This window comes from Harpia harpyja, chromosome 1 (genome assembly GCF_026419915.1).
Source record: "Harpia harpyja isolate bHarHar1 chromosome 1, bHarHar1 primary haplotype, whole genome shotgun sequence".
In the NCBI taxonomy this organism is placed as follows: Eukaryota; Metazoa; Chordata; class Aves; order Accipitriformes; family Accipitridae; genus Harpia; species Harpia harpyja.
Genome location: NC_068940.1, coordinates 63,113,866 through 63,140,780, shown reverse-complemented (window position 1 = coordinate 63,140,780; position 26,915 = coordinate 63,113,866). Strand labels below are relative to the sequence as shown.

General features: G+C 39.5%; 1 protein-coding gene across 1 annotated transcript in view; it reads right to left on the bottom strand.

Annotated features, from left to right (window-relative positions):
- Positions 1–26,915, bottom strand: part of OSBPL10 (oxysterol binding protein like 10) — a 134,120-nt gene that overhangs the window by 22,724 nt on the left and 84,481 nt on the right. The window contains 2 exon segments of the mRNA XM_052797493.1: positions 1,215–1,361; positions 21,754–21,908. Coding sequence (XP_052653453.1) covers positions 1,215–1,361; positions 21,754–21,908 — 302 coding nt within the window.

Below are 26,915 nucleotides of genomic sequence, written 5' to 3'. Positions count from 1 at the left end.
AAATGAAATTATGAAACTTTTGATCTATTTAGAACAGAATATTAACTTCTGTGAAGCTATTCAATAGCTATACTTAGCAACAGATCACAGGATTGCTCAGTCTTAAAAATATAAGTATTTTTAAATACTGTCAATTGGTCCAGAGGAAGCAGAAAAGACTATATTGAGAAACCTTGTAAGAAAGTGATAGTAAAAAGATTTTTATTAATGTGTAAGATCAAAAGGAAAGCAGATGAACTCTTCAGAATATCGAAATGCCCATGAGAAGAATCTCCTGCAAAGCTACTTGATGCACAAGGGAAATTCTCTGGTCATTCCCAACTTTTTTTTATTTGTGGAGGGTGCGTCAGAATGAGCTGTTCTTAGTTGTGGAAAGTGGGTTATAGGGATTTTATTTGGGGTTTTTTAAGTAGAAAACCTTTCCAGAAGGAAAGGGTATTCTGTATCTCTACAAAAATCCATTTGATTATTTATTAAGCCCCGTGAGAAGGTTTCACTGGAATGTAGGACTATTCAAAAAGAGGCATTCCATGGTTCCAGAACATCTACCTCACTTCCAAAACTCTAAGGACTTATGGGAAATCTCTCAGACACCATAACTTCCCTGATCATAACAGTATAGATAAGCTCATAACAATAATGGTACCAAGACCGGAAGGATGCACAGAAGGTTAAAGTGGTGAGCTGCTTAGCACAGACAAGAACAGCGACACATTGAAGACTATAATTTCTTTACCATCATGGGTTTTTTAAGCTGCCAAGTAATTAAATAGAATCCAATCCACAAAGCAGTAACTTGAGTACATACCTCCTTCATCTATACAATTGACGTTATTGTTCCTCAAACACTTGGTGCACCCTGACTTAACATACATGCGGGATACATACACAACATACGGTTGCTTTAACAGACTTACAAAAAAATAAGGAAGAGTTTGGGGGGTTTTTTCTTCTTTTTTCCCTTCCCCTTCCCCCACTCCATCCCCTCATCCCTAAAATATGTGATGTGGTCACTTCATGTGAAAGCTTGCCTAGCAGGAGACAGCACTCCATAGCTCTCTGGAACCACACCTGTTCAGAGGCAAACTTCCTTGTCCACAGGGGCAAAACATGCTCACAGGAGTCACATGTGTGCACACGCACATACACACACAGAGAAGGATGAGAAGAACTACAAATAATGAACAATTATAAAAGAGATACAGTGTCCGTACCCTGGTTAGGTCCATGCCAAGTTTGAGCTGAGAGATGAGATGGAGAATTACACTACGTTGATCATCCATGACTCCTAAATCCTCCTCTTCGTTATCTTCAGTATCTGTCATTTCATCTTCAACTAGGATCAACTCAGAAGCTGAATGCTGAAATGAAAAGAAACATCACCATCTGGACAAAAAGATACAGTATGGTTTTTTCCCCACTATATATGTTTAAAAATGGAGCTGTCTCAATGGAACAAAAGACAGCCCCTTAAAACTAAGAAAAGACGCAAATTCAAAATTTAAAAAATCCAGTAATGGGTTCATAATGCATTTTGATCCTATCCTCCTCAGAACAAGACTGGTAAGTATAAGATGCTAATTTACACATTATCTTCTCATATTTATATTGCAGTGATGCCAGACAAAAATCATAGCATATTAAAGTAACGGGTCTTCTATTTATTAAATAGAAGTACGCGGTTGAAAATGAGTCTTCAAGAGTTTGTTTCATAAATCTCTCCAGCAAATATTCATACTTCATACCTAGATGTTACATGACCTGATTTCACACTAGTTTTTTTTCCTTTCCTCTATCCAACTTTCAAGTTATATATCTAAGAAAGTCAAGACTATTAACTGAAGAAGATAAAGAGACAACTGTAATTAGAGTACACACCTTTGAAAAAAAATCAAAGACATTAGATTTTGAGGGGTTAGGCAATGCCATGAGTCTTTATGACATTTGCAACCCTACGATACTTCACCGCACAACAATGCCAATACTGCCCAGTTTCCAGACATACAAGCTGAGGATCAAGAGAGAGGCATCATGCCATTGCCCTTCAAAAGGAACTTTAGAGCAGAAAGGGATAATGATTTGTGATATTTTATTTCTCCTCAGGGTTTACAATACATTACTAACAACAATCCAAACAGGTGGTAGTTATTTTGTTCAATCCATTGAAACCACTCTGTAAGCCTTCCAAATAGGTATTCAGGTAAGCTTCTTGTACTTTAAAAAAAAAAAAGTTGGGTTATGTAGCCCAGCATTTCATTATTTCCCAAGGATTCCATGCTGTAAATGAGACAACACTACCTGCAAAAGTTAGCATTCCTTCACTCTAAATAGCACATCTGCAGAAAGAGCTAGTTTGTTACATAAAATGAGAAATTTTTCATCTCACTGTGAAAGCCTTTGCAACTGAAGGTTTCATTACAACCAGCTGATATTCAGAATTAGGTTTCAAATAATATTTCTGAATGATCACGTTAGAGACCCCTCAGGTGAACAGCAGCTTGTGTGAGGAGAGTGTCTCTGAAATTTAGTTACTACAGATGTTTCCAAGATGTTTTCTCTCCCCCTTTTTTTTTTAATTAAATGTTTAGGTAGCTATTCCCAAAAGAATAGTTATTTGGTGAAATCCAAGGACATTTGAAAGACACTTTACAATTACTTTATTTAGAAAGTAGAATACGTAGATTGCATAAAACAGAATCTGGTGAGCTATAACCTCAACAGCTTGCAGCTTTTCAAAAGGACAAAGCCACACTTTCTTCTTCCCACTCCCTCAGAAAATAAAAGGAAAGAATGATAAGCCCTTTCTTCCCAAAATGCACAGCATTATTATCCAACTGATGCCTTACTGACAAGTTCAATTAACATAAAACCTGACAACCTCGTACAAATTATCAGTCGGGGAGACATAAAGCACTGAAGCCTGGCTCAGCTGTATAGGCTATGATTTGTTTCGAGGGAGCGTGGAAAAAGCAGTATCAGAACTTACAGTAGATGCTTCCACAGAAGGTTTCCCTTTGATCCAGCTTGACCTCATTGAGAGCACTGAGCTACCGAATAAGCACTGCTGGTTCTGTGACTGCCATGAACCAAGCTCGCCCACAAACAAGCTCCAGCAGGAATTAACAGTGCTAGAAAAAAAGCAAGGGAACCTCCCCTCCTCACTCCCACCCCCTCTTTTTTTTTTTTTTTTTTCCTGGCTATCCCACAAGTCGGAGAGTGTGCATCGGATGCCAATCTGCTCCTTGCGTTTCTAGTCACATGGCATTGAGATCAGTGAGCTTAACTGCGCACAGCTCCAACTGGGAAATGGTGCTGCTGTTTCCCAAAGGATATCCTGGTGGGCTGTTCTCCAGGTGGGGGGCAGGAGGGAGGGTGCACAACTGTGCATGAGTGTGCACAAGTGTGAGAGAGTGAGAACATGCTAGCGGGTAACATGCTTTCAAGTGAACATAAAACAGCTGCATAACCTTTAGCTGTTAACAGCATCAGAAAATAAACAAATTACACATGGACAAGTTTGCAGACTAAATCATATATTAAGAATTTTCTTTTCCTCCTGAAGATCGCACATTCAGCCAGGGACAGAAATCCTTCTTTCTCACCTGCTAAAATAGGTATTAGTTTTCCATGCCTTTCAAAGTATTACTAACAAAATAGCAACTGCCTCTCGTTGCTACTCGACAAAACATGCACAGTGGGGGCAAGCAATCCTATAAACAGTTTAGGTGCTCAGGAAAGCAGCATTTGCATTGCTTTACATGAAAGACTTTTTGCTCATCAGGGAGGGTAAGTACAATGTAACATTAGGATCAAGCGTGTTTAATGACCATTCTGCAATAAGGACTGTAATTTTAATTATCTTAACTATCCCCTATTTTAAGAACATGTGCAAGGGTACCAAAAATCCCACAACTCTGCTATTAGAGTTATCAACATACTAGTGACCTTCAGTACATGTAGAATGGCATCAGTTGTCTGCACCTTTTCTCTTCCCAAGAAAATAAGAACTTAAGTAGCAATTTACAATTTATGTCACAGGAACTGAACAGCAGTCATCTTCAGTAAGCAATATCCTTTCTGTATTTCCCTCTCTTCTCATTAGCTGTTCTAGGTAATTACTGAATTGCTTTTTGAGAGCACAGAAAACAGACACTTCTCTTTTAACTAACTCATATTTTCTTTAAAAAAAACAACCATGTAAGCACAACACAGGGTGTGTGGACATACAGCCACAAAATAGAAAGCTACTGTTTTTTAGGTTTTTAATTCTTTTTCTTTCCACAGAAATAGTATGCAGTTTAGTAGTAACCGATGCGTAAGCATTCAGTAGAATGCAAAAGATTATGCTGAGTGATTATCCTTTAATGGCAGCTTTTCTGAATTATCAGACACAGACATACATTCCCCCCCCCCCGCCTCGTAAAATATAATTGCAAAGCTGAACTAGGAAAGCAGTGATTTGCTCCATTCCTGTGTGGTCCGAGCATGATGTAAAAGCTATTGAGCTGTGCGCAGCTCAGCCTGGGAATGAACAGCACAGCTAGGCTTCAGTGCTAACACTGAGAATCAAGAGAATCAAATACTGAACCAGTTACAAACAAGCACCAAAAAGGTGCTTATATTTAAAATAATTTTAATCAAAATGAATTTCCAACACTGGGCTGAAGCACCAGGATTTTTCAGAAAAATCTGAATGGAAAACAACAGATCATTTCTAGAAATCCCATGAAGGCATTCACTTCAAAGTTTAAAGGCCGAACACATGAAAACACATGCCAGCAGAGAGCTATTTTAAACAGGCCACTTCATTAGAACTGGGATCAATTAATTTGGAGAGGTCATCTGCTGGGATATGAAACGGATGTTCTAGTCAGCAGTCTTCATCAGAAAACATCCTGATTATTTTTTAACAGATGAAACCTGTAAGGAAATGAAATTGTTTCTGAAGGAAACATTCTGCATTTTAAAAAAATGTCTTCAGGAAAAAGACACTTCGACAAGCCTGGGATAGAATCACAGAGTTAAAAGCTACATTTCTGTCAAAGAGCAAACCTGCCTCTGTTCTTCCAAAACCTCTTCCACAAGTTAATTTTTCAAACTGCTTTGCTGGAAATTAAGTTTTAGATAATTAGTTCAGTTATAAGACTCAGAGCTTGGTTTTCCAACATACTTCACAAACCATATCATGCAACAGTACTGTCAAGCATGACATGGATCTCATCTTGTTTATTGGGGGAGGGGGAAGAAACAAATATACAGAATCACAGTATCATTTAGGTTGGAATGGACCTCTTGAGATCAACTTGTCCCACACCCTGTTCAAGCAGGGACACCTAGAACCAGTTGCTGAGGACCCAGTCCAGCTAGGTTTTTATTGTCTCCAAGGATGCAGGCTCCACAACCTCTCTGGGCAACCTGTACCAGTGTTTGACTATCTTCACAGCAAAAAAGAGTTTTCTGATGTTCAGATTGACTTTCACGTGCCCATTGTCTCTTGTCCTGTCACTGGGCACTATTGAGAAGACTCTGGCTCCCTGTTCTTCACTCCCTCCCATCAGGTATTTATACATGTTGGTGGGCTCCCCTGAACCTTCTCTTCTCCAGGCTGAACAGTCCCAGCTCTCAGCCTCTCCTCATGTGGAGGATGCTCCAGAACCTTCATCATCTCTGTGAACCTGTGCCAGACTCACTCCAATAAGTCCATGTCTCGTGCACTGGGGAGCCCAGAACTGCACACAGCACCACAGATGTGGCCTTGCATGCACCAAGTAGAAGGGAAGGATCACCGCCCTCCACCCACCAGCAACACTCTTCCTAATGCGGCCCAGGATGCTGTTGTTGGCCGCCTTTGCCACAAGAATGCATTGCTGGCTCATGGTCAGCTTGCTGTCCACCAAGATCCCAAGGTCTTCTCTGCAGAACTGCTTTCCAGCCAGTTGGCCTCCAGCCTGTACAGGTGCAGATACCATCAGATATCCCCAGATGCAGGACTTTGCATTTCCCTGTGTTGCACTTGATGAGATCCCTCTCTGTCCAGCCTGTCGAGGTCCCTCTCCATGGCAGCACAACCCTCTGGCTCATCAGCCACTCCTTCCAGTTTTTTTATCATCTACAAACTTGCCGAGGGTGCACTCTGCCCCATCATCCAGGTCATTAATGAAGATGTGGAACAGCACTGGCCCCAGTATTGACCCCTGGGGTATGCCACTAGTGACTGGCCTCCAACTGGACCTTGTACCACTGATCACAACCCTGCTGCACCTCTTCTCATTTTTCATGATTCCTCTGAAAGTCAGATTTCAGGTAGCCTTGATGCTAGTCAGCTTCTGCTGGAAGTGGTTGTGGGACAGTAGTTGCTAATATCAGACAGTTTTTAATCCACCTCACAGCCCACTTATCTAATCCATACCCTGTCAGCTTGTCTACAAGGATGTTACAGAAGACAAGGTAAAAACCTTACCAAGGTCAAAGCAAACATCATCCACTGCTCTCCCGAGACGCACCAAGCTAGTCACTTCATTGTAGAGGGCTATCATGTTGGTTAAGCCTGATTTCCCCTTTGTAAATCCACGCTGACTACTCCTGATCACCTTCTTGTCTTTCACATGTTAGGAAACACTTTCCAGGGTTAGTTGCTCTACCACCTTCCCAGGGATCAAGGAGAGGCTGACCAACCTCTAGCTCCCCAGATGTTACCGGAATATCCCCAAATGTTCCTTCTTGCCCTTCTTGACAATTGCTTTCTTCCAGTCTTCATGAACCTCTCCCAAACACCATGATTCTTTAAAGATAACAGATGGTGGCCTTACAATGACATTGGCCAACTCCCTCCATGCTCATAGGTGCATCCTATCAGGCCCCATGGAGTTAAGTATGTGCAGCTTAAGTGCTGCCTAACCTGTTCCTCCTCCACCAAGGGTAAGTCTTCCTCCAAACTTTCCCCCTGATCTCAGAGGCCTAGGATTCCTGAAGGCTGATGTCAGCAGTAAAGACTGAGGCAAAGGCGGCATTGCATAACTCAGCCTTTTCTCCATTATAGTAATAAGCAGACCACATGTATCCTGACAGGGACACACTGAGGACTTGTATAGGACTCATAAGGCAATTCTTCATATAATTACACCAAAATATTCTAAGAATTATCATTAAGGCATGAAAAAGATTTTATGTAGTACAAAAGGGACTGTAGTCAGGAGCAAGAAGATGAATCTTAGAAACTTAAAAGATACTAAAAAAATAACCCTATGAAACATTTCTGCATTGAAAGGAAGATGGAATAAATTACTTGCAGGGCTTGTTCAGAAGCAATATTAAACAGAATTAGCATTTTCAGACTAGGCAAGGATTGCCATATTTTCTGTAGAGTCATCTAATTACAATTAGTTCTACTAGTGCACATAAAAGTCAAAGGCCTCATTTTGATTTTCAGATTCCCTTCATTAATGATGCAAGTTTGCAAGCATCATTCTCCTGGTTTCAGCTGGGACAGAGTTAATTTTCTTCCTAGTAGCTGGTACAGTGCTGTATTTTGGATTTAGTATGAGAATAATGTTGATAACACACTGATGTTTTAGTTGTTGTTAAGTAGTGCTTATCCTAAGTCAAGGATTTTTCAGTTTCCCATGCTCTGCAAGTAAGCAGGGGCACAAGAAGCTGGGAGGGAACATAGCCAGGACAGCTAGCCAAAGGGATATTCCATACCATAGAACGTCATGCTCAGTATATAAACGGGGGGAGTTGGCCAGGAGGCACGGGTCACTGCTCGGGCATCGGTCAGTGGGTGATGAGCAATTGCACTGTGTATCACTTGTCTTTCTTGGGTTTTATTTCTCTTTTTATTATGTTACTTGTCATTACAATTATTATCATTATATTTTATTTTACTTATTAAAACCTGTTCTTATCTCAGCCCAGGAGTTTTGCTTTTTTTTTTTCCAATTCTCTCCCCAACCCACTGAGGGGGAAGAGTGAGCGAGCAGCTGTGTGGTGCTTAGTTGCCGGTTGGGGTTAAACCATGACAATAACTTACACTTGCACTTGGGTAACTTGAGAGCTTGCAAACAGGTTTTCTGTGGGTGTAAGAATAAATATAACTCTGTAAGGTCAGAGAGCTTTAGCACATTTACAGTAATGTGACAAATTGGCCCCATAAGATTTTCACCAGTCTCAATACCAAAGTTAGAATTCTCTTTCTAAAGTAGATACAGTAAGAATACCCCAAAAGTAGTAATATATAATGAGCTGTTAGCTTCTTGCAGGACTTGTCACTGTATCAGAATCAACAAAACTGCACTAACTTGCATGCGTCACTTGTCTTCTCTTCTTCCAGCATGTACACCTTCAAAATATTTAATTGCATTTACTACCAGTTGTGGCATGCACCTGAGAGAAAAACATGCAAGCTTACTGCACCCATCCCTTATTAGCAGTGATTTGAATCTCAAATGTAGCTTGTCAAGTAAGTTGTACTTATTAAACTATTTTATATACAGACTAGCATATTAGCATGCTTTTGTGGTGGGTTGAACCTGGCTGAATGCCAGGTGCCCACCAAAGCCGCTCTGTCACTGTCCCTCCTCAACCAGGCAGGGGGAGAAAAAATACAACAAAAGGCTCATGGGTCGAGATAAGGACAGGAAGAGATCACTCACCAATTACCGTCACGGACAAAACAGACTCGACTCAGGGAAATTAGTTTAATTTATTACCAAACAAATCAGAGTAGGATAATGAGAAAGAAAACCAAATCTTAAAAACACCTTCCTCCCACCCCTCCCTTCTTCCCAGGCTTAATTTTAATCTCAAATTCTCTACCTCCTCCCCTCCAGCTGCGCAGGGGACAGGGAATGGGGGTTGGGGTCAGTTCATCACACATTGTCTCTGCCGCTCCTTCCTCCTCAGGGGGAGGACTCCTCACTCTTCCCCTGCTCCAGCGTGGGGTCCCTCCCACGGGAGACAGTCCTCCACAAACTTCTCCAACGTGAATCCTTCCCACAGGCTGCAGTTCTTCACAAACTGTGCCAGCGTGGCTCCTTCCATGGGCTGCAGTCCTTCAGGCACAGACTGCTCCAGCGTGGGTCCCCTGCGGGGTCACAAGTCCTGCCAGAAAATCTGCTCCAGCGTGGGCTCCTCTCTCCACGGGGCCACAGGTCCTGCCAGAAGCCTGCTCCAGTGCGGGCTTTCCACAGGGTCACAGCCTCCTTCAGGCACCCACCTGCTCCAGCGTGGGGTCCTCCACAGGCTGCAGGTGGATATCTGCTCCACTGTGGACCTCCATGGGCTGCATAGGGACAGCCTGCCTCACCATGGTCTTCACCACGGGCTGCAGGGGAATCTCTGCTCCGGGCCTGGAGCACCTCCTCCCCCTCCTTCTTCACTGACCTGGGTGTCTGCAGGGTTGTTTCTGACATAGTCTCACTCCTCTCCCCAGCTGCAACTGTGCAGGGGTTTTTTTTCCCCCTTTCTTATATATGTTATCCCAGAGGTGCTACCACCAACACTGATGGGGTTGGCCTTGGCCAGCAGCAGGTCCATCTTGGAGCCGGCTGGCATTGGCTCTTATCGGACACAGGGGAAGCTTCTAGCAGCTTCTCACAGAAACCACCCCTGTAGCCCCCTGCTACCAAAACCTTGCCATGCAAACCCAATACAACTGTGAAAGGAGACGTAATCCCATACAGAAAATTGAAATGAATATAGTAGAAATGAAATAGAAAAATTCAGTTTACTTCAACCTAAATCTTGAAACAAAACAAACAAAAATTCCAACACATTTACTTCAATCTCACTGTAAAGACTGAAATCATCATCATCCATGCACTTCTCTAACTTCCAAATTCATAGCCATTTACAGATTAGCAACTTTAAGATTAACCATAAAGCAGCAACAGGTTTTTTTAAATCCAACAAGCTCCTGTTGGATTTATATAGCTTTATATAGCTTTACAACTCTTCAAGAACAGTTCAAATAAAACAAAATGGAACATACTTTTCTCAACATTTACCACCACACCATTACACAACATAAGCAGAGGAAGGGAAAAAGGAGGGTTTGAAAAGCAGTAGTAGAGTGAACTCAGGTCATTGCTTGAGCCCTGGCCTCCATCTTACTGTAGTCTTACTTATGCTTTGGTCCCGGTAGCCCTGTGACTGATCATTGCAAAGAAAGAGTAGATCAAAGATAAAACCTCAAACACACCAACATCCCATATACCCATTGTAATGTAGGCACCTGGATACCGAAGTTCCAGTGACTTTCAAAGAGACTTAAGGCTCCCCAGTGTTCAAGGGTAGATTTTTTTTAAGAGAGACTTAGTGAGCTCAGAACCAAAGCAGAGTTTAAATGGAGAATGTAGAAAGCAAACTTATTACAGCCCATACATCTCAATCTCATCCTAAAAAAGGTCTCTTAAAGGTAGCAAAACAGGTGGCTCAGCTCAGCTGATTTTCTTCATTTACTCTGAATATTTCATAGGAGCCGTCTCCTCTACTGCCTTTGTCAGTAGCTTTTGCTTTAATTGCTGGGAAAATTTTTGCCATAGTATTAATATGCAAAACGTCTACCACCTCAAGGGGAAGCCCACCCCCCAAAACCCCAAACCACACACACCCCTAGTCACAGTTTTCCTAGCATTCAATCGTTACAGCTTAGATATAACAATGATGAACGAAAATTAAAGTTAACTTTTAAAATATCAAAGCAAGTAACAGAGGATGACAATCAAATAAGAAGGATTTTACAATTAAAAAGTGAGCATACTAACTTACAACAACGCTATGGCAAGCAAAAATACCATTTCCTTTTTGCTTTGCTACTGTAATCTACATACAGATCCAATCAGCAAGACAGGTAGCTTTTTCATACAACTGGATGAGGGAAAAATGGCATAATAGGCAGATTTTCTACTACTGTAAACTATGTATACCAGGAAAAATAATCCAGGCATATCTATCTGGATAGATAAGTAACTACTGCATCTGGGTTTGGGGTGTGAGAGAGTGGGGGGTCAAAGCTTTTATGTAATCCTGGATACATCATTCATCATTGATAGGTCAAACCATAGAATACTTGGTAGAAGAAGCTTGCATCAGGAAAGAATGTCTACAAAGTGCCCAGAAATTAATTTCTTACCAAATTTGTTATTTGTGTTTGGTCATTCAGGTCTCCAGAGAAAATAAAAATCTTCAAACTAGGACTATCAATGATTAAAACATCTCCTTTCTTTTGTGTATGGATAATTTATATATATTTTGTGGTTTGTTGTTTGGGGTTTTTTAATTGAATATGCTAAACACATTGGATGTTCAGAAAATCTCTCCAGCTAAGTACAAGTGCAAGGATCAAAGTGTGGCAGTGTAAGGAATCTGTCTATCACACAAGATTAATTGGATACAACACATAATAGCAGAGTCATCTACTGAACCAAGTAATACCTAGCTCTCTCTAGGAGATTCTTACTTCACTGTGAAGCAAGCAAGCAAAGTAGAAATGCACCTTAATACTAATACTTCATAAAGATAGACAGGCTGACATACAGATGATGCGAGCAAAGAAAATAATCACAAAACCTGTATCTTAGGTGAGAAATAGGTCTGCCATCTTTTTCCTTCCCAACAAAACCAATCTGCCAGGCATCTGGAGGCAGGCACATTATCTGGATATTCACTATTTTGAGAGCTTTACTAATTTTTTTTTGTTTTGCAGTAGTATCTATGGGAACATAAGTCTCTTCATTCTTAAAGAACAAGCTCAGAAAGCTTCCTTTTCCTACACTGCAGATGTGTTTGGAAACTCTGACCTGTGACCATATTTAGGGGTAAAAATAACAATACAGCAGTGACAAGGACCAGATAACAAGAGATTTAAGAAGAAAAAGGGTTGATTTGTTGTTCAAAGAATAGAAAAAAAATGCATGTAACATGAAACAAAGGGCATCTATGTTTATGTTGCAGTATAGACTGTGTAAGCCTTCGAAAAAATATTAGAAACTAATCATTAAAATGATTATGTTTAAGAATAAAGAATCAATCAGTGACTTAATATCCTTTTAAACAGAGATCCTCATTTGGGTTACCTACAGCATTGTAATCCTGTTACGCACCAAATAATGTTTGTTGAACCATTTTTTCCCTACGTGTTCATATCTTCTTAAGACAATTCCTCTTGCAAATCTTAATTTTCATAAACCTAAGGTAGCCAGCTCTGAAAATCAACTGAAAAGCAGCTAATTCCCAAGCACAGACTCCACAGGAAAAGACTAAGTACCAGCACCAGTCCACACATCTTGTGAGCATCTTTCATGAAATGAGGGCTACTGAAGTACAGCACTGTTTAATCTGAATCCTAAAACACAAGAGGACTTTGCAGTATTGCATAAATTCAGTAAGAACTGGGAATAAATATTTTTCGTCACTGGTATCATCAGAAAGGAACAGCAACATGAGACTACAAAAAAATGCTAGAGAAAAGCCCCATGGACTTGTCCTAAATTGAAGCAAAAAACCTTGAAGGCTAGCATAAATCACAACAGTAAATTTTATGCTAACCTAAAATCACAAGAAATACAGTATCACATCATAAACAATTTTAACAAAACCTATTCCTAATGCAATACAGATACTAGTGAAGAACAATTTCCTGAAAGATACTCAGTTTTGTTCTGAGAAATCAATTTTTTTAGAAGGAAAATGGCTATAAATACAGCATCTGACACTATCCAAAATAAGTTACTCAGAATTTACAAGCTCACAAACCACACAGTGCAGCAGGACAGATTCCCATCACTGGCCAGGCAGGACTTCAGAGATTGTGAGGGGTCTGAAAGTCATATGCTTGTAACTTTTGGGGAGCTAAGACAAAAGACTGCACTGAGCTACAAGTTCATCAGGGAGACTAACATGGAGGAAAGTATGGCAGAAGGCTATACTCTATCCCCCTGTATTAAAAGAGACCCTCTCTAGAATGACATCCTTGGGGAGAAACTTGAAGAACTAGGAGCAACTTGCCCCATACTCCCACAAAGAAGGGAAAGACAAACACTTTTTGGTAAGGGACCCAGCAGGTGATTTTAGTTGCCCACCAGACAGTACAGCACACTGGTAAGGAAAGGCATCGTACTCTAACGAACTTTTGCTCCTGTTGATAAAATCCCTAGAGAAACGGCAACAGTTTGTGCAAAGAGGTTGTGGGACCTCCGCTACTGGAGGCGTTCAAGACTTGACTGGACATGACTCTGAGCAAGCTGACCTGATTAGCTCTGCTTTGAGCAGCGTTAAGCTGCAGGACCTCCGGAGGTCCCTTCCAACCTGGAGTACTCTCTGATTCCATAATGATTCTGCTTGCAAAGCCCAGTAACTAAAGTTCAGAAGTAACAGAACTGAAGTCATTCAGCCAGCTGTAATTCTATTCTCTTTTATGTCACTTTGTATGCTTGCGAAGCAAATTTATGGCAGAAAAATGCTACCATGTTAGTCAATAATCATACCATTCACATGCAGAAAGAGGGAACAAAAAGATGGACAACTACAAATTTAACCTTTACAATCATCTGGTCTTGCAATACTAATCTATATGTAAATCCAGTTCTCGCAGTGCTATTTCTTATATGCAATATTACATGCCAGCATATTTATAAGAGGAGAAAAATGGTAAAGACATGTTAATGCAAGCAGTATTAACAATCCTTCCTCAAGGGAACATGCTTAGTAAACCATCCTGACTCTTCCTGCAATTTCTTGTCCCATCCATTATACACATACTCGTTGCTGCCACACACACACAAAATAAAAAAATTAAAAAAAAAAACAACTAAAGACAGGCTCAAGTCTTTCAAAAGAAAAATAAATCATTATAAACCATACCAGGAGAACATTCAATGCATATGTGTAACATTGAGCCTGGAAGATTGTCATCTTTTATGCAGCTAAGTTCTTGAGGTCAGTGGAACTCTCTACTTCAAAAGCTTCTAAAATTTGTTCTCAGACTGATGAATCGCTTGGCCCACCTCAGACTGTGAAGACGACTGTGTGGTCTTTCTACACTATAATGTAGAAAAGTCCTGCCTCTTTCATCTTCTCCTTCCAACTCCTCCTCTGAGACAAAGCTTTATAATTAAATACTTTCATCCCAGCTGTTTCCACATTCAGGGCTTTTCAAATAAAGAATCACTAGAATTCATCACCACAAGCAGAAAACCCCATTTTTTTCTAGCAAGACCAGATGGAACAGCTGAAGCCAGTTTGGATGATGCTTCACTAAGCACGATAAAGCAATTCCAACCTGAGACAAATACTCATCATAGAAAAGTTCAGCCCAACTCACTGAAGTCTAGCTAAGTTATTGACAGTCTTAATGAGATGGATAAGCTTACTAATGGGCAGCACTGCCAAATCCACATATATAAACACACTAAGAAATAAAACTGACAGCACAAAGCAAATCAATAGCCGCACAACACATCAATTAGCACACAATCCTGAATTAATATTAACATTGGCTTCAGAGTTCATTTTGCAGAGGGCACAGGTTTTATAATGAACAGAGTAAGCAATTTATCCATTTTAACTCAATTTTTAAGCCTTACTGCAAGGGAACCCGAGTTCTTTACATTCCAATGATTAGTTTTCACTGAATATCACTAGTAATTATGGAATGCCACATGAATCAGAGGCTCATGTTTATTCAAATCAGATGCAAATTTTGTATGAAAGCTTCATATTTTTATTTTAAGTAGAATATTACTCTCAAATATATTATATAGGTAGCAGCTCAAATACATGCATTTTGGAGGTGGGAGTGACTCAACACAATGCAATGGCTTTGACTGGAGCTCAATTTTTATTAATTATTTGCATAAACAGTTTTACCAGAGATTGTTTGCTGACACAGTAACTATTCCAGAAAGCTAGCAGAAAAATAAAATCAAAATTAGCTAGATTATGTTAGTCATTGTCAGTGCTGCTGTACCAGGCTTAGGGTCATTTAATTCTACTTTTAGTGTAATTGTACATTTAATCCTTAAATATACCTTCCCTTGATTATCCTTAAATATACCTTCAATTGATTATCTCAGATTTCATTTTTTAGATGGTCTGCTAGCGAATGGATTAACTGGTACCATCTTTGTCTAGAGATTAATTTATCTATCCAAGTCATTAGGGGCCATTTACTGTGCTCTTCGGTCCAAAAAGTACTTAATCAAGCAGAAGGCAAAAAGCAGAGCACATTCAGAAATCCTGTAATGTCTGTACTAAACAGTGAAAAGGGACTCTCTGTAATACTGCAAATGTTACTCTCCCACCCTGATCTGTTCTCTCTCCATTACTGCACTTGTGGCTAGCACTGTATGTTCATGACTAAGCTGATCTCCCAACATCAATTACACAGGTTTATGTCAAGTACAAAAAGGAACTAAGAAACACTAGGGTCAATTTACACTAGCAAACAATCCACAGTCCTGGGCAAGTCTGCTGAGACACAGATATATAAAGAAAAGGTAATACTGAATTAGAAATCATTTCTTATACCTAGCTTAGTTTCTAAAATTGCAGGAGCACTTTTAAAATTATTTCTTAGCATCTTTAACACATTCTGTAATAGCTCTAAAGGCTATTACATCCTCTGTAAAGGATGAAATATCATCATACTAGGAGGTATACTAGCCTACAGATAGAAAAGAACTTTAGCTTGAAGACATTGGACAAAAACACATAGTCTTTTAAAATGAAGAACTAAACAATTCAGTACCTCCTGTAAATAGCGCAGTTCCTTCTTACAGTTGAAAACATCAAGGTTCAGATCATCCAGGCGACCGAAATATCTTTAATAACCTGGACTTGACTGCCCTTGCAATCACTATCACAATTAAAACCTGGTTTAGCAGTTAGATAATCAGAGCTAAAGCCTCAATCCTACAGAGCTAAAACTTCAATCCTATTAAAAAGACACTTCAATATGGAGCATGTGTACAGTTTCTCATGCACACAAGCAAGGGAAAGTTAGGGACAGGAAAGCAGAGGAGACTGCGTAGATACTAGATCCACAGGATGGAAAGAATCAGCTGGCATGGCATTTTAAGGCATAAAAATCACATAAAGAGAGCTAAATCACAGATGTAGCTACAGCAGGATTTTTGTAATAATTCTTAACTAAACTGTTAGAGCAAAAGAAAATTATTCCTTCCCTCTCAGGTCCCAGATAAGAACAGCCTGTTTCCCATTTGTATTTGGCTGCCAGGGGAGGCACTTGGCCTGCAGTTATATTTTGTCAGCTCAGAAGGGGAATTCTGACACCCAAAATGACAATAACTTGAACTGGAATAGTAGCTCACACATGGAAGTAATTCACATCTTTATTCTAGTTAGGCACCAAGTTTATTACAACTGAATTTACTATGAGACTCAATATTTTAAAACTAATCAATTTCAGCATTTATTGAAAGGAATTTCAAAATTACAAACCCTTAAATGAAAGAAGTAGGGTCACATTTACTGCAGACTGGATACAGACCAAGTTCACGTCACACGCACAGAAGTATTTTACATCAACTCACAGCAGATGGACAATAGTTCTGTTCCACTCAGCCCTTATCCCTGCTTCCACCTGATGTTTCAGGTGGACAGACCAAAAAAAATCCAAAAAAGTAAACTAACTAAAACTTGGAGGCTTATACCAAAAAAAAAGAGTATGGGAAAAAAAAAAAAAAAAGACAAAGATGCTTGATCAGGCATTTCACTGTCAGGGGTTACTTCTTTCAGTGAAGTTAACAGGCTTTAACTTCATGCTGCCGTATATCACAACCCTGAAAGAAAACTCATCTGGGAAGATGAAACAGCAACATCAAGAAAGAACATGCTAAAAGAAGCAAGGAATACACAAGATAATAATCTCTGCTACAATATCTTGTATTTTCTGAACTAGTTTAAGCAGTATCTCAAATGATATCCCTGCATTTCAAAGCAAGAAACACCTTAAGTAACAAAAGCAAGTAAACACCAACACAGTGTTTTATCTAAAGACAAGAATCTTTAGCTGCTCTGTTATTTCACAGGGGAGAAACTCTGCATTCCTGAAACCCTGACAGTGCGACAGACCAAAAAGAAAGGTTTTAATTCAGTTATCTACCACATCAAAACTCAATTCCAGAACTTACTATATCCCTCAAGAATGCTTAAGTATTCAAAGAAAATGGCATCAGATGAGCCTTGTTATTGCAGAGGAGAATTATAAAGATCCACGCTTCTTCATAAACATATAAAAAACACAGCAGAGAACAAGTCATTGGTTTGTTAATGATGTTGCTTAATGCACTGCTGCAAAGTGTCTACATGCTGTGTTGAGAATTAACACAGCTATCACTAAACACATTCAGCCACTTGGTCATGTTGCCAGGAAACTGCTGCCGCTGGCAGCCTGCTATATGGGAAAGACTCCTCAGCAGTCACACACCATCACCCCCCCACCCCCCACCCCAACATAACAAACATCTTTTTAAAATCACTGCTGATCCACATACCTAAAATTATCTTTTCCTTATAAATAACATTCTATAATATAAGCAGCTGAGTCGGTTGTTCCTCAAGGGTAATAATTTAATGGCTTTTTCTATTCCAGACTACAGGTCAATTCACAATTTGTTTGGTTGGTACATCTACTATATTATGCTGAGTGTTAGCCAAAAAGCTCTCACCCATTCCTATAGCTTCTGACTAAGAGATAGAGGTTATATCATAAAAAGTACAGACTTTTTAAAAATAAAAATCTAGGCCCAGTCAAAGAAGAAATTGGAGTTAATTTTTATAGCACTGATAGAGGAACCAGCACTCTCTTCTCATAACTTCTGTAAAAGCAAGGCTCACTTCTTTTGGCAGGTATATTTTGAAAGCTGAACCCCATTAATACACTACCAACTTCTTCAGAAATGAGGATCATCCAAATGCCTAGTTTGAGTTTTTTAAAAGAAAATCATTAAGAGAAATAAGCTTTATTTGAATGACACTTGTGGATTCCTCCTTTTCTCCTACATCTAAAAGAAGCTACCAGATAAATAAAAAAAGAAATCAGGGTCTTCAATGTCAAAAATTTGTCAAACAATGATGTCTAGATGCATTTTCTCAATCTCTGCTGATGCCACCACAGTTACTAATGACAATGTATCTGGACTACAAAAGAACTGGAGTGCGATGATTTGCAGTGGCTTTTATATACAATTACACATACTAAGTAATTAGCACAGTCAGTGCTTTTATACCTTTGAAAATGAACTGGCTACCCAGTGCCAAATCTAGGCTCCTGCCTTGAACACACAACAGGCCAGAATATATTTTAAAATAAGCTTAAATCCAGCACACAGAATTGTTAAAGTGTGTTAAGTCAAACACCTTCGTTAACTTTGGGGGGGGTATCAGACATCATCTCCAGGATGACTACCTGGCTCAGGTAGCATCCTTAGCAGGGTAACAGTTATGTTGCTCAAAAGATTTTTTCTCTTCTTCAAAGCCTGTTCTCTCACCGTCCTTTCTCTAGTCACACTAGTCGCAACAACAAGAAGCTCCAGCGTCCTGTTCGACACTTCGCTCAGCTTGGACAGCTGGGCAGAACCTGTAGCACTCTAGGAAAACTTCACCTCCTCTCCCAGAAAAAGATCTCACCACAGCAGCCAAGAGGTGTAGACTCTGTAACAGGGCATGACAAGTTGCTTGATCTGAAGATGAATATGAAAATACAAAAGCTCCAACTTATGTTAGATGCAACTGTTCACCTCTTCCACAATTCAGGTTTTGTGCTTCAGCCTTCCAATGGGGCACTGATATCTTGATCACAATGATCAAAACTGAAAAATGTATCAGCTACATTTAAAAGAGCACCTTAAATTGCGAGCCAACAGTATCCATCTCGGATAACATGAAGCACACAAGGACTCAGTGGAAGGGAAGATGCAGGTCTGGAAAGAGCTTCCAGGAATGAATCCTGATTCAGGCCACTTTCTTGGGGCAAAATCAAATTTCTGCTTAATAAACTGTACTACCATAATGAAGGAGTTAATGTCTCAAACATTGTGGTGGGGCAAGTTCTGCCCAACAATGAACTCTATATAACCACGAACCCTGCACAGCAAGGAACGACAGGTGAAAAGAAGCCCATCAGCACAGGACATCAGCAACAGGACAGGGAGGGCATGCTGGAGGGTGCGCAGCTCTGTGTTCTGATACGCTGTTCTGATATGCTGAGCAGGGCAGCTCACCATGCATGGCCAAAGATCAAACAATGGTCATGTCTGCAGGGAAGGAGAAGTTACTCCCCAAACGACCCCCAAGCCCACTGACCCATTTCCCAAAGGTTCTGAAAGCACAAACTGGCATGACACTTAATTAGCCTAATGAGTTCGAGTGCCCACCCGAAGGAGGGGAAATGATGATAAACGGACACAAACTGAAGCCCACCAGAACTGGACCTTTAGACTGACTGAACCAACGCTGGACCCAGGACCGGTGAAATCTTTCTCTTTTCTCTCTCTGTCTCTCCCTCTCTCTCTTTTTCCTGTAATCCCTACACCTCATCCCTTTAGACATAAACCGCTGACCAAGTCTGGGACTAGGAGTGGATCCAGCCGCCCCTAGGCTCCTCTCTGAGAAGGAGTCTAAGAAAGCAAGGAGGTCGACTCTGAACCTCGTGACTCAACGGAAGGGCTCTCCTTATTGTCTTCCCTGAACTGATCCCCAAATAAGCAAGGCCTGTAGTATATGTTTGGTGACATATGGTTAGCACGTTACACAGTTTACTGACATAGTTTCGTGCCAATTCTTGTTGCAAGCATGCCCATTCTTGTGAGCAAATAAAAGTTTGAGTTTTGTGAAACATCAGGGATCCTTTAACTCACCTTAATCCTGACCTGGGAATCAACAAACCTGAGTCGTCGTCCTGAGAAATTGGGACATGACACATAATAAAAATTACAAGCATGAGTCCAGCTGCTTCTTGTTGCTCCACCAATCCACAAACTTCCACTTACTGCTTCTGCCAAAACCACCATCTTCAGCTGAGCTTTTTATAACTTAAAAATCTAACTTATTCTCTTTTTTCCCCTCCCTTTTTTCTTCTTTTTTAAGGGCTAGTGCCCCAGGGCCTTCAAATGCAGGCTTCTGATTTCAGGAAGATTGCCCACAAAGCACTGAGGATTCTGTACTACAAACAGTGCTATGCTCCCCCGTTTATATCCATCTCTTCAAGGGTACTCCCTTCTCAATACATCATGAGTTCCACAGGCAAAGCAGTACCTCAGGCCACACACACAACTCAGTAACTCTCATCAGTAAGTGAAGGGGAGGAAATTGGACTTTTTAAAAAATTGTCATTTAAAACAAGTCATAAATGGCTCAACTCAACTGCAAAATGATACCCTGAGATGAGTTAAATCAGCTGCTGCTCTTTATGTTCTTGCTGCAAAGCCCATGCTTCCACATCCCATTTGGCTTTACCAGGTAGTCGGGAATAAAAACATCTAAAAAAAACTTAATGAAACAAATTGCAGTGTATCAGTGAGTAAATTAGTAACTCCCAAAACAAAACTCTTAAATAGCCTGTCTTAAGAGCATACTATAAGAACTGCAGTTGGCTTATCTGAAAAAGAAATTACACAACTTCCTAATAAAAAGCAATTACAAGTAATTTAAACATTGCGATTAATGGACACTAAAAGTAACTGAATTTGAAATTACTTTCTAAGGACAGATCTGGAAGAGGACCAAAGTAACATGTAATATTAAAAAAAAAAAAAAAATCTGGTTTATCCTTGGATTTTTTTAACTATACTCAATTCAAGATACTACAAAAGAACCAGAAAAACAAACAGCTTTATTGACGTCCCCAGCCATTACACATTTTGTTAAAGGTGATATAATTTAATTTAAGCCATTCCAATTGCCAAAGAGCATTCACTAGTAGAAAAGGGTTTCTTCAGCTCTCTTAAAACGTTCTTCCCAGTTCTCCAGGTCTCATGTGCTCCAGGTGCCCTATAATCTGTGGGGTCTCAGAGTGAAGTGTTTTCCTGGTGGGCAGCACTTGTAACCGAAGCAGACAGTAGAAGCTGGAGATGTTTGGCATGGTGAGAGACTTTCAGTGTATGAGATGCCTGATACGCAGCTGTGAGCCTCCTCAAAGAGCCGATGCTTCAGAACTGCCCTTTACCAAGTAAATGCCACAAAAGCACAAATCAACAGGCTGGTGCAGGATGACGCGGACAAGTTCTGCCCATAATCACTTAACAGGAAAAGGGGTCAGAAAACAATATATTTTTCCAACTCAAAGAATAGTCAGCTATACTCAAGAGACACCCAAGAGCAAACAGCAACATGGAAGCAGCAGCGTCTTCTTGTGGTCATAGCGTCTCCTGTCTACCTCAAACCAGCATAAAAAACAAACAGCTTTTTCTGTCACCAGAAGATAGAAATGTGTACTGACAGTCTGTTAATTGTTTTTACAACTACAAAAGAGACTGTACACTTGCCATAGTCCGCTGTCCAAAGTACCTCAGAGAAGCAAAAGCACACAGCAATATCAACATATTTTTCTAGTTTTTAGAGTGCACTTTCGCATGAAACTTAGCATTTTCACAACTAATTTCAAAGAGGATACCATAAAGAAAAAAGTACAATAAATAATTAATAAAAGCATCCACCATCATACATAGTTTGCATCTAACCAATGTCAAGTCTCAGATACAACAGAAACCACCTACAGAGACCTAGCATGCTTACCTCTGTATTTGGTTGTAATGCCTGTCCATCCTGGGCTGCAGATGGTACTATTGCCCATGTAATGTTGGCACTAGCAGATGATAAGGAGCTGAGGGCACCATTTTTCAGTTGCTCTGTGGAGTGCGACTTGGGCCCAGGCCATCCCAGGATACCTTCTGAAGCAGAAATGAGTGTCAACTTACACGAGACAGATTACAGATTTCTTCCATTCATCTCATCATTCTACTAATATAAATGAACTGCTATCTCTTCTCTGCTTCCATGCACAGTTTTACTTTAGTCACAAAAATACTCTAGCATCTTCTGTGCCGATTTATCGGTGATAAGTTTTTTTTTTTTTAAAGTCAACAAAGAAACATTTTAAAACATTACTCCTACCACCAGATAGAATTCTACATAAAGATTATACAACCTGGCACACCTTGGTAATTAAGCAAGTATTCTCCATCCACTGTTTTCATAGTTATGAAGTTATCCAAGTAAACCCTTCATTTCTTCTGCCTGAAATCAGAGTTTTAAGCCTAGCAGCTGTATTTTATTTCTGTCTGTACTATTAAAAGCTCTTTCTAGATTAAGTGCTAAAATGCTTTACTGGTCCCAAGACCACAGTTTAGAAGAGGTCTCATTAGAAAGATACACATTAAATATGAATCAAACAGAATTAGACATCAGAACAACCCTTATTTCTGGGGGCACCTGATTTCCAGGATGGGCCAGAATTTAAGGATTCTAAGACAGAAAGAACGACCAGCTAAGGTGACTGCAGAGTTATTCCTCCCTTACTGCTCTAAAACATAGTATCAACATTCAAATCAGCAGCCCTCAGCATAGGGTTTAAATTTCAGCTATTAATTACACGCTGCTATAAAAGGCAGAGATATGGATAAGAAAATTGCAGCTCTTCAGTCATTACCATAATTTGTATATGAAAATACAATTAGTGCTACAGGGAGGATCTGCTTCTCTCATCACTGACAACTTTTTAAGATGACCCAAATCAACACAAAGTACATTAAAGAACATGCAATTTACCTTCTCCATATCACCAGGGGTTACCAGAGGTTGCATCCTAATTAAAGTAAATGGTCTGATCTGGTGAGGTAATGCTGTGTACTATTACATTAATACTTACATTATTAAAAAATGGGCCACGAATCCTATAGCTGACCTCTTACCAAATTCTAAAGATAAAATAATTAGAGAACATTCCTCTCATCTAAAATGGCACTAAGTTATGACAACATGATAAAACTTCAACTCTACTTGGTTAGCATGATTTTGTGGCACCACCTTTTGCTGAAGAAAGCATAAGCAAATAGTTAAGCATAAAATGATTTTCAGAGAACTGAGTTACCAACAGCGAAAAAAAATCCAGCCTTTTTTTTTTTAATGTTTGTTTCACAAAATGACTCAAATTTCTTATTGCCAAAGGAAGAGCATCTCTGTGGCTCTGCTGTCAGGCCACATACTGCAAAGCTTTTTGGGTTTCAATGACTTTGAGGACTATGCCAGTAGATGTTATAAGACCTGGTCGAGTTATGTGAACCATGTGAGAGAAAATGCAAGTATCAAACAAAGGGTCATTTTCTTGGATTGGCTCTACACATTGATCCTACACATCAGGAAGCTAACATCTGTCCCCATTCCAAGTATGTAGATAAATCAACACACAATGTTGGTATACATGGCAAGTAATGAAGAGCACGGTGACTGTAGTCATAGTATCTTGAGCAACTTGCTGCTAGGAACAAAGGATAACCCCAGATCCCTCAAAACAAGCTGATTCAGAGGATAATCTAAAGATTGTTTTGGCAGATCCAAAATGAACTCTTGCTGCATGGGAGGAAGGAAGCATACCGTCAGCATGAACAATAAAACTAAATTGGAAAATTTCAAATAATAATGTTGGTTCCTTGGAGGGAATTCTCGTCTGTAAACCATCAACAATTTTTTACTTTTTTTGATGTTAATTAGTACAGATTTCAAAGAAAAAAAAAAGGCAAGAAGTTAAAATAAACTTGTTTCATTTTAGAATAGCCACAAAGAGTTTTATGGTGTGTGCCTATGCTTCTCGCTCTTCATTACTTTGCAGTAACAAATCTCAAACTATTTTTCTGTTTCTCCCTGTCAAACAGCTGAATATTGGATTATTGCTGCTATTTTCCTATTAAAAAAAAAAAAAATTTGAACTGACTTCTCTTTATGCCAATCTTTGAAAATAAGTCATCTGATCATTTCCTTAGGCTATCCATTTTCTCTGTGCACACACAATCTATTTGGCCTTCACTGTAAACAATTATTTTTTTAATTAGTATATTTTTTAAAAATCTAATTTCTGTAAATAAGCACAACAAGAAGCTCCCACTTGAATAAATACCTCACTTCAGGGGAAATTTTTAAGTGTGAACATTTACTTCACCATCAGTTATACATTTTTAAAAACACTATACTAGTTTTCCTTTTCAATACAAACACATCATAAGAAGACTATTTACTTCATCTTTCTCCACACATTTTAGAAACTCTCTTACAGAAATAGAAAATGTTAGAATATGCGAGCATGTTTTCCACCTGTACCAAGGGCAATGCTACCCTCATAAAACAACAAATCTTGTCAGCTCAATCAATTTTTAAACAGATCTTAACAATACATTATGACCTAGCCAACACCAATAGGATGCCAAGAGTTAACGTCCAAAGGATAAAGCACATCTGTTTCCTCAACACCTCTGCATACGAGAAAAATTGTTTTGATAAATTCTGTGTGCCTGGAACTTGACTACTTTGCAGAAGAGACATATGCAGTAAAAGATATTAGTCATACGCCACAGAAACCTAAATAAATAAAAAGTCAGCTCTCTGAACAAGTTGAAAAAAATTCCACGCCTAGTTTCAAAGTGCCATCAGGGAACCTTTGGTGATCTTTAATCTACAAATCTTACTCTGAGATGTCAGCACTCTCGTATTATCCCAAGGGAGTTGCCATATACCAAATATAGCAGCCTACTTTTCAGGCAAAAGCAAAGTATGAAGAGAGAATTCATCAGAAATAATCTTAAAATCAACTAAGGTCAGAATACAATCTCTATATATCAAGTGAAAGGACACAACAACATGGCTCCTACTTCACTCACGTTATCAGTTGTACATCCAAAACATTCTCATCTGCACTAGTAGAAATTATTCTCGCCATGAAATAGTACAGGTAGTTGTTCTCTGTCCTATATCAAATAAAATTATTTTATTGGAATTTACTCTCCACAGACTAAGTTGCTATCTGTAAATAACTTGATCCACTCTAATGGAGTTGCCATCTTTGCCACTTTATGGCACTTAAAATTTTTTATCACTAGTTCAATTCCTGTTCTTTTAAAGACTTCAAGAAGAAAAAAAAGATATGAAAACTAAACATATTATGAGAAAGAAAGTTTATCTTCAGAGCTGGATACGAATAGGAAGAAACTGCTGTCTCTGTTCTGTTTTTAAGCCAGCTTTTTGCGCTGTTCTCAGTCATAGCCAAATGCAGCTGACAGAAAGGTAAATTCAATTCTTATTTTGATACACTTCATAATTCTAAAGAAATTCTTAAGAAAGGCAGTCACAAATGATACAAAAGCATTCACAGCTACACAGCTACTTTATTATTTGCTTTAAGACTATGCAAAGCACTACATTAATTAAAACAAAACATCTGTTTCTGCAGTAAACGATGCAAAAATTAGAAAGGACGTAACAAATCCACAACTAGTAAAATCAGCCAGATCTCTTCTATCTGCATAGTGTTGGTTCTGTGGTTCCAGGAGTGAAAACTCAAGCCTGATTCCTATGGAAGTTCAGTGCCTATGTACACACAAAATGACAGCTCTTACAGAAAATACCCCCAAAAAAGCTTCTTTCCTGCTTCCCCTCAACACCGATTTCCACTGTGATGAACATGCAGCAGACAAATCCACCAAGGCACAGGAGAATGCTTCCACATAAGAAAAGTACAGCATCCAGAGACAACCTCCTCCCCTTTCCTTATAGTAATGCTATAGTCCACAAAACCCCATCTATTTCAGATGGCACAATAGGCTGTATCCCACACAAATGCCCTCAGGAGAAACATGTTTCCCTCTCACAGGTGCACACAGCTGGAGGGAGGGAAATCCTCCCGAAAGAGGTTTACTGGAGATTTTTCAGTTAAGCAAGGTTGATAATTTTCTTTTGTTGCTTCTGATTTTCTAGGTACCTGATGTACCTTCAAACTATGTTTTTGCACGATAATTGATGCATGCAATATGCCTAACATCTACCTCAATCCTATTATAAAAACCCTTCTATTTTTAAGTCTTCTGGTCTTGGTTTATAGACTAAAAAAACACTTATGTTTTTCCTGGCACAACTGTAAGCTAACATCTATTCATAAAAAAACCTCTTACAATATACTGTAACTACATTCTAACAAATATCCCCTTAACAATGCAATGGAGAGGCCAAGATTAGATCTGGATTCCCTCCCCTACCAGGGATGGATGTCACAGTTTTGTCTCTCCGCTGAATCCTACAGCAGGCTGAACCAGCAACAGCAAGTGGCAGCTGCACATCTGCTTTTCAGATTAGAAGGACAACGTGGTATTTGCTAAGGCTGTGCAGGACTAGAAAATAACGTAATCTTCCAAAGAAAGAACAACATATATGGAATAATGTATTAGCATTTAGATAGAACAGCAAATTGTTTTGGTTATTCTCGACAGAAGCAAGTCTAGCAATGATGCATTTAAGGGAGACCTGACTGACCATGCCAAATTTAGGAAATTACACCAGTAACAAACAATATGTTCTCTCCTGTCTTCTTTCCTCACTCTTCCCTGACCACAAGCATTTGGCAGGGAAGGGTTAAGCAAGAAAGAGGAGGACTCTGTTCATTTTTCTCTCCTGCCATCTCACCTGCAGGAGAATCCCTAGTTGTCATTTGTTACCAAATTGAAAGCATCTAGATTTTGTCTTTCCTGTCCATTTATTTTCTCCAAAAAGAAGGCAACAGAGAATCTGCTAAAACAAAGTTCAAATACATCCCCCCGAACTCCCGAATCATCCTCAATCCCTTTGCTGCCATGGGAGGCAAAATAAGCAGCATTTGCACATTCAAATGAACTTCAGAAAATCCATGGTGAGGATGG